The sequence below is a fragment of the Carcharhinus amblyrhynchos genome, chromosome 29, assembly GCF_965287045.1.
Source record: "Carcharhinus amblyrhynchos chromosome 29, sCarAmb.v2.hapA, whole genome shotgun sequence".
In the NCBI taxonomy this organism is placed as follows: Eukaryota; Metazoa; Chordata; class Chondrichthyes; order Carcharhiniformes; family Carcharhinidae; genus Carcharhinus; species Carcharhinus amblyrhynchos.
In genome coordinates, this window is record NC_137352.1 from 2,515,824 (window position 1) to 2,524,344 (window position 8,521).

Sequence of the window (8,521 nt, forward strand, 5' to 3'; positions counted from 1 at the left end):
CTGTTTTGCTGGGGTTCATTGATGCCTCATTTGATCGAATTCAGCTTTCTTGTCAATGGCAGTCACTCCCACTTTACCTCTTAAACATCTGCTCCTTGTTTATGTTTGGACTAAAGCTGTAATGAGGTTGGGAGTAAACTGGTGAAACCCAAACTGGGCATCACTGAGCAGGTTATTGCTGGGCAGGTGCTGCTTGATAGCGCTGTCAATAACCCCTTCCATCACTTTACTGATGATTGAGAGTAGACTGATTGGGCAGTAATTGGCCAAGTTGGATCTGTCTTGCTTTTAGTGTACACGATAGACCTGGGCAATTTCCCACATTGCTGGGTAGATGCTAATGTTGTAGCTGTACTGGGAGAACTTGGCTATGAGAGCAGCAAGTTAAGGAGCAGAAATCTTCAGTACCTTTTGCTGGAATATTATCAGGACCCATCACCTTTACAGTATTCAGCTCCTTCAACCTTTTCTTGATATTACATGGAGTGAATCAAATTGGTTGAAAACTGGAATCTGTGATGCTGGGAACTCAGAAAGAGGTTGAGATGGATCATCCACTCGGCACTTCTGACTGAAGATTGTTGCAAAGCTCCAGCCTTATCTTTTGCGCTGATATGCTGGGCTCCCCAATTATTGAGGGTGGGAATATTTGTGGAGCCTCCATCTCCAGTGAGTTTGCGTATGTGCGCATGCGTGTGTGGTGTCCATGTGTGCACATATGTGCATGCACGTTTACACCAGGCTCCACACATCATCCCCATGTGTGTGCAAGTGTGTGTGTGTATACATACCAGGCTCCACACATCATCCCCATGTGTGTGCAAGTGTGTGTGTGTATACATACCAGGTACCACACATCATTCCCATGCTCACTGGCATACATTAGTGCCTGGTCTGGTAATGCCTCAATTTCACTGTCACCTAATTGCAGTGTTAATGTAAGCCTATTTGTGACACTGATAAATAAACTTTAAAGTTTAGCTTTACAAATCCCTTCATGATCTTTCTTCTTTTTATCTCAGTATCTTCCTCCAGCCTTATGAATCTCCCTGTTTGCCCCCCAGAACTCTGAGTCACTGTTGCTACTGTTCAGCTTGCTGTCTTCAACTCGGTATCAGTCCCAAAGAAGCCATTGTTAAAGAAGTTATAGGAGGGAACAACTCAGGACAATCAGGCAAAGTTAACATGGTTTTGTGAAAGGGAAATCATGTTGAACTAATTTATTGGAGCTCTTTGAAGGGACAGCACAGTGGCTCAGTAGTTAGCATTGCTGCCTCACAGCGCCAGGGACCCATGTTCGATTCCAGCCTTGGGTCACTGTCTGTGCAGAGTTTGCACATTCACCCTATGTCTGTGTGCGTTTCCTTCGGGTGCTCGGGTTTCCTCCGTTGGTCCAAAGATATGCAATTTAGTTCGGTTGGCCATGCTAAATTGCCCCTTAGCGTCCCAAGATGTGCAGGGTTAAGAGGATTAGAGGGGAAAATATGTGGGGTCATGGGGATAAGGTGTGGGTGGGGTGATCTGTTGGAGAGTCAGTGCAGACTCGATAGGCCTCCATCTGCATTGTAGGGACTATAATTCTATGAGTCACATGTGCTGTGGATAAAGGGGAACTGGTAGGTGTACTGTACTTAGATTTCCAGAAGACATTTGGTAAGGTGCCACATCAAAAGTTATTGTGGAAATTAACAGCTCATGGTATAGGGCATAACATATTGGCATGGATAGAAGATTAGCTCCCTACCAGGAAACAGAATTGGTGTAAGTTGGTCTTTTTCAGGTTGGCAGGATGTGGTGAGTGGTGTGTAACAGTGATCTGTGTTGGTGCCTCAACCTTTTACAATTTATATAAATATCTTGAATGAAGGGACTGAAGGTATGGTTGCTAAATTTTCTGACAATACAAAGATAGGCAGGAAAGTAAATTGTGAAGAAAGCATAAGGAGACTATGAAGGGATTATCGGTTAAATGAGTGGCCAAAAATCTGACAAATGGAGTATAATGTGGGCATATGTGAAATTGTCCATTTTGGCAGGAAGAATAAAAAGAAACTTATTATCTAAATGGAGAGCTGGTAGAGCACTGAGGTGCAGAGGAATCTGGGTGTCCTAGTGCATGAAGCACAAATGGCTTGTAACAGGTACAACAAGTAATTAGGAAAGTTAGTAGAATGTGTTGCCCTTAAACTCTGGCTAACGGATGCTGCGGACACTCAAACTCTTGAATTATTGTACAACACAGATCTCCTTTCTTGTACTGTACCAAGTTACCACAAAATTACACTAGGCATCAAATTTGTCATGCACAAAATAACTAGCCTCTGACTTGCTTCGCTACTCAAGCATTCTAAAGGTATCAATACATCACAAAATATCAAGACTTGGAGATACTACTCACAGTGAGGTGAACTGATCAGATTCCCTGCTGATGGGTTTTACTTTAATGTCTCTGAGACCCAGGCTCGGGATCTTGCTTTGACAGTGGTTGACCCCGGGTTGCTGCTGCCTATGTCCCTGTGTCTCTTCTTAAAGAAATTCTGCAGGCTCTCATCAAGTTTCCAATCGCATACTCCAAGGACAGGCACTAATCAATCCTTTTGGTCACGAATACTGAGGGTTGTGCCTCTATCAGGAAGTCATAATTCTCTCAGGAACATGACACAGGTTTGTATTTGGTCACTGTTTGTTCAAGGGCATAGCAACAGTCACTGTCCAATCAATTTCCTTGTTCGTTCATTGCTGTACATCCTTTGCTGCTCCCACAGTCTTCAGTCTGATACAGAGTTAGCTCTTTTAACCAGCAGACTTTGCTGGGATCTTCACTTTGCTGGTGTCTTTAGGAATACCTGTTAGACTGTAAATATTGTTGTTTATTGTGAGAGAAATTGAATACAAAAGTAGGAGAGTTATTCTTCAGTTGTCCAGGGTATTAGTGAGACCACATCTGGAGTATTGTGTACAGTATTGATTTTCTTATTTAAGGAAAGATATAAATACATTAAAACAGTTCAGAGAAGTTTACTAGACTCATCCCAGGAATGGGTGGGTTGTCCAATGAGGAAAGGTTAGAGAGGTTAGGTTCATGTTCACTAGAGTTTAGAAGAGTAAGAGACAACTTGATAGAAACTTCTAAGATGCTAAGGGGTAATGACAGGCTGGATATGGAAAGGATGTTTCCTCTTGTGGGAGAATCTAAAACTAAGGGGGGGGAGGGTGCGGGTAAAAGGTACTCAGGGTAGTCAGGAATGTAGAGTTGAGCTCACAATCAGATCAACTATTATCTTATTGAATGGTGGAGTGGGCTTGAGGGGCTGTGTGGCCTACTCCTGCTCTTAATTCACATGTTGGTATGTAATCCCAAACTAATCCCACTGCTCCACTCATTCCCCAGAGTCCTGTATCGTTCACTGCCTCAAGGGTTTCGTTCAATTTTCCCTTAAAAGACTCCATTGCTTTCAAACTAACTGGTTTCCTCCTCAACCATTACCTGTGGAAAAGCATTCCATGCTTCAACAAAAACAATGTCCAACCTTCCTTCTCACTCTCTCTCTATTGGGATGAAACTGTGTTGAATTCTTGCTAAGATATTGGTTTCCCGGTCGCCCGTTGCTGTGGGCTGATTGAATTAATGCAACACAGTTTGCAAAGAGGCAGGCAAGTGTGAAGACACCATAAACATTTTGTACCCAAAGGTGAGCAGAGTGGGGTTTTTGCTGAATGAATATTAAAAGAGCTTTAGAACAACTGAGAATGATGGTGGTTTAAGAAATAAATAGCAGTTGTCTCAAAATAAACTCTCTAAATTAGTAATGTTCTGGTTTGATCCATTTTATTTAGAAGAACATTTGTTTTCAGCCTCCTGGGACTGTGGTGAAGGTTCTGTCTTCTCTGAGACCACAGCAGATGATAACTTCGTTTGTGTAGATCTCAGTGTGAATTCCGACACAGCAGCTGCAATCTCTAAAACAGCAAATGTGTTGCATTCTTTGCCCACACTGAACTGTTAAATCCCCTCTACATCCCCCACACAACACATAAGAACACAAGAAATAGAAGCAGGAGTGGGCCACCAGGCCTTTCAAACCTGCCCCACCATTCAATATCATCATAACTGATCTCTGCTGGCCTCAACTCCTTTCTGTGCCATTTCCCTTATTGCTCTCTATTTCTCGATCTATCAAATATTTATCCACCCTCACTTTAAATACTTCTAATGAACCAGCTTCCACCATCCTTTGGGGCAGAGAACTCTGGAGATTCACCACCCTCTGTGAGAAGAAATTTCTACATATCTAAGTTTTAAATGACCGGTCCTTTATCTTGTAACGATGTCCCCTTGTTTGAGACTCTCCCACTAGTGAAAACGTCTCACCATCTTCCCTATTAAGCCCCCTCAGGATCTTGTATGTTTGAACAGACTCAGAATATTCAGTCACTCTTGATAGGACAACTCTCTCATCCCAGGAATTAGCCTGGTAATTCTGCTTTGAACTGCCTCCAATGTTACAATATCCCTTTTAAAGTAAAGAGTCAAAACTGTACGCAATGTTCCTGGTGAGACTTCATCAACACTCTGTACAATTGCAATAAAACCTTCCTATTTTTAAATGCCAACTTTTTTGCAATAAAAGCCAAAATGCCATTTGCCTTCTTAACTACTTGTTGGACCTGGCTGCTAGCTTTCTGTGATTCATGCACTGGAACACTCTGTATTTCACTCACCCTGCAGTCTCTCTCCATTTAGTTAATAATCTATCTTTCGATTTCTCCTACCAAAGTGCATGAACTCACACTTCCCCACATTAAAATCCATTTGTCAAAATCAAATTCCTGTTAACTGCCTATAATCATTTTTTCCCTTGAGTATTGAAGATTAAGAGGTGGTCTAATGGAACGGTTTAAGATGAGATTTGATAAAGCAAGTAGAGAGGAACTATTATCATTAAAACTAGTGTGTGGTCATTCTGGGTAATGTTGGGGAGCATTGAATCAAACAATGGGCTGTGAAAATTTAAAACACTCTCTCTCTAAAAGTTGATAAGACTGGGGTGGGTCCATTTAAAATTTCAAAACTGAAGTTGAGTTGATAAATTTGATGAAAGTTTATTAACTTGAAACATTAACTCTGGTTCTCTCTCCACAGATGCTGCCTGAGTTGGTGAGTATTTCCAACGTTTTGTTTTTATTTACTTGAAATGAAAAAGCTTCCCCATAAATTACATCCTGCTTAATCCTGAAGAAGTATCTTGTGCATTAACACTGGTGCAAGAGAATTTGAGTAGGATTCTCTGGTCTCCCTCTAGTGTGTTTCTCGCGCTGGGAAGCAGTGAGCTATTAGTTGGCAGTGGGATATTTTGGTCAATGGGATTTCCCATTAACTCCACCCTGTAAGGGCTGATCTTAGAGCATTGGAGGCAATGGGGAGACTGGCATTCCAAGCAATTTGGTGAAATCTGGGATTTCATTACCCTCATCTTAACAACCCCCCCAAGACAGTCACAGGTTTCAGCAGGAGTCGGTGCTTGAAATTCAAACTGATTTCTCCTCTCTTTACCCCAAGATCAATAAGGACCCATTCTCATTTCAAAGAATAAAGATCAGTGCACAGAATCTTAGAACCCTATAGTGCAGAAGGAGGCCATTCAGCCCATTGAATCTGCACCAACCACATTCCCACCCAGGCCTTATCCCCAAAACCCCATGCATTTACCCTAGCCAGTCCCCCTTGGCACTAAGGGGCAATTTAGCATGGCCAATCCACCTAATCCACACATCTTTGGATGGTGGGAGGAAACTGGAGCACCCGGAGGAAACCCATGCAGACATGGGGAGAATGTACAAACTCCACACAAACAGTGACCCAAGCTGGGAATTGAACCTGGGTCCCTGGCACTGTGGGGCAGCAGTGCTAACCACTGTGCCACCCCCCAAAAAAAACAGGTGCTCCTGATGAAGGAGCAGGGCTCCCAAAGCTCGTGATTCCAAATAACCCTGTTGGACTTTAACCTGGTGTTGTGAGACTTCTTCCTGTGCCCACCCCAGTACAGCACAGGAACAGGGCCTTCGGCCCTCCTAGCCTGCACCCATCACAATGCCTGCCTAAACTAAAACCGCATTAGAGTCCGTATCCTTCCATTCCCATCCTATTCGTGTATTTGTCTAACTGCCCCTTAAATGCCGCCATCATTTCTGCTCCCACCACCTCCCTGGACAGCGTGTTCCAGACATTCATCACCCTCTGTGTAAAAACCTGCCTCGCACATCTCCTCTAAACTTTTCCCCATGCACCTTAAACCTATGTCCCCGAGTACTTGACTTTTCTACCCTAGGAAAGAGCATCTGACTATCCACCCTGTCCTTGCCACTCATAATCTTGTAAACCTCTATCAGGTCATCCCTCAACCTCCATTGTCCCAGTGAGAACAAACTGAGTTTATCCAACCTCTCCTCATAGCTAATACCCTCCAGACCAGGCAACATCCTGGTAAACTTCTTCTGTATCCTCTCCAAAGCATCCGTATCCTTCTGGTAGTGTGGCGACCAGAATTGTACACAATATTCTAAATGAGGCCTAACTAAGGTTCTGTACAGCTGCTAGCATGACCTGCCAATTTCCCTACCCACTGCCCAGCTGAGGTTAGAGGGTACCTGATCTGAAAGTCTGAGCTGCTTTGATAGTTAAATAGTGAGACACAAGTTCGTGTGACACTGTTTATGGGAAGAATAAGGTTGACATGTTTTCAATTTAATGAATCAATTGTTTCTGAAACCACTTTCATGTTCAGTGTTTGTAAATTTCCTTTCAGGATGATTGGTCTCTGGACTATGCTGACAATTATACTACTACAACTGATTATGGAGAAACATATTGCTCTGAAGAGGATGAAACCCCCCAGTATTTCCAGAAAGTCATTGTACCCATTGTTTATTTCTTAGTGTTCTTGTTTGGGACCATTGGAAATGGTCTGGTGATGCTGATTCTGCTGCGTTACAGGCATTCCAGGACTCCGACTGACAACTACTTGCTGCACCTGGCAATGGCAGACCTGCTCCTTGTTCTGGTCCTACCATTTTTTGCCATTGAAAGAATTTTTGGCTGGCACTTTAGTGTCTTCCTTTGCAAACTGATAGGTTCCATTCACAAGCTCAACTTCTTCTGCAACAGCTTGCTGTTGGGGTGCATCAGCTTTGACCGTTACCTTGCCATTGTCCACGCAGTTCAGACTTACAAAAAACGCAAAGCCAAGAATGTCCACCTGGTCTGCTCAGCTGTCTGGGGGACAGGTTTCATCCTCCAAATTCCCACTCTAATCTTCTTAAAAGTTGAGACGTTCTTGCCCTCAAATGAGACAAAATGCACCTACCCATTAAATGAATTGATGGCTAACAACTGGCTGTTAGCAGAGCAGATTTTGTACCATGGGATTGGCTTTGCCTTGCCGCTTGCTGTCATGTGTTACTGTTATAGTATGGTGGTTAGAACCCTGTGCAAGGCGCAGAAATTTGAGAGGCACAAGGCTGTCAAGGTGGTGCTGACGGTCACTGCCATGTTTTTCATTTGCTGGACTCCCTACAACGTGGCGATATTCATCAAAACGTTGCGCTTGTTCGATGTGATCAGTGGAGGTTGTGATTTCTACAGAAAGCTGGCATTTACCATTGTAGTGTCAGAGAGTGTTGGGTTCAGTCACAGCTGCCTGAATCCCGTCCTCTATGTGTTCATTGGGGTCAAATTCAGAAATGACATCTTGAAACTTCTCAAGGAGATGGGCTGCATTAGTCAGGCGACCATGAATAGCCACTTCCACCTCAAACATGCTGGGAAGAATGGAAGCCCTTCACTTTCTGAAAATACCACCTCCTGGTCGAATGTTTAAACACGGAGCTGATTTCAGCCAATGTTTGACAGGAACCAGAAAATGGGGGCTTGACAATAGAGGTGCAAACTCTAGATATCAAACTGGGTGCGAAATAGACAAATTACTCGCAATATAAATAAGCTGCAGTGATATATTTTGATAGCAGGAGTGTCTTTGGAAAATAAGTGCCTAAATGAGCCAGCAGAGCAGACAGATACAGGTTCAGAAACCAATAAAAGTAGCAATGTGGGTTTGATCACTTGTCTTCCGAGATGTTGATTATGATGGATCTGTCTGTCTTGTGTTGCTTTCACATATTCTGCAAAAGTCCATTATCTGTTATTAATTTTCCTCCTCCTGCTTCCCTCTCCTATATTTTTTCTCAAACTTCTCCCTCCAGACACTGTCTCTGCCGCTTTCTGCTTCAGTGATGTGGCTGAAATATTATGGCCGGGATTTTCCCAGTCAGCAGCAGACCGGGAGATATCAGCAGGGATCCTTCAGCAGGAATCGCGACTGGCGTCCGGCTGTTGTGAATCTGCTAGTCCCTTTTTCCAGTCTAACCGGAAATCAGTGCAGAGCTGTTTATCATATGGAAATAGCAATTTCCATGTGATTGGCAGGCCCGGGATGGGATTCCCCAGTCCCGCGAGTGTCTCCTC

General features: G+C 43.5%; 1 protein-coding gene across 1 annotated transcript; it reads left to right on the forward strand.

Moving 5' to 3' along the window:
* The first annotated feature begins 2,655 nt into the window (after positions 1–2,655).
* Positions 2,656–7,902, forward strand: LOC145359777 (C-X-C chemokine receptor type 5-like). Its single transcript, XM_080214555.1, has 3 exons — positions 2,656–2,664; positions 5,144–5,158; positions 6,807–7,902. The coding sequence occupies exons 1-3, from the start codon at positions 2,656–2,658 to the stop codon at positions 7,875–7,877; spliced, it is 1,095 nt and encodes a 364-aa protein (XP_080070681.1). The 3' UTR covers positions 7,878–7,902.
* Positions 7,903–8,521: the final 619 nt, after the last annotated feature.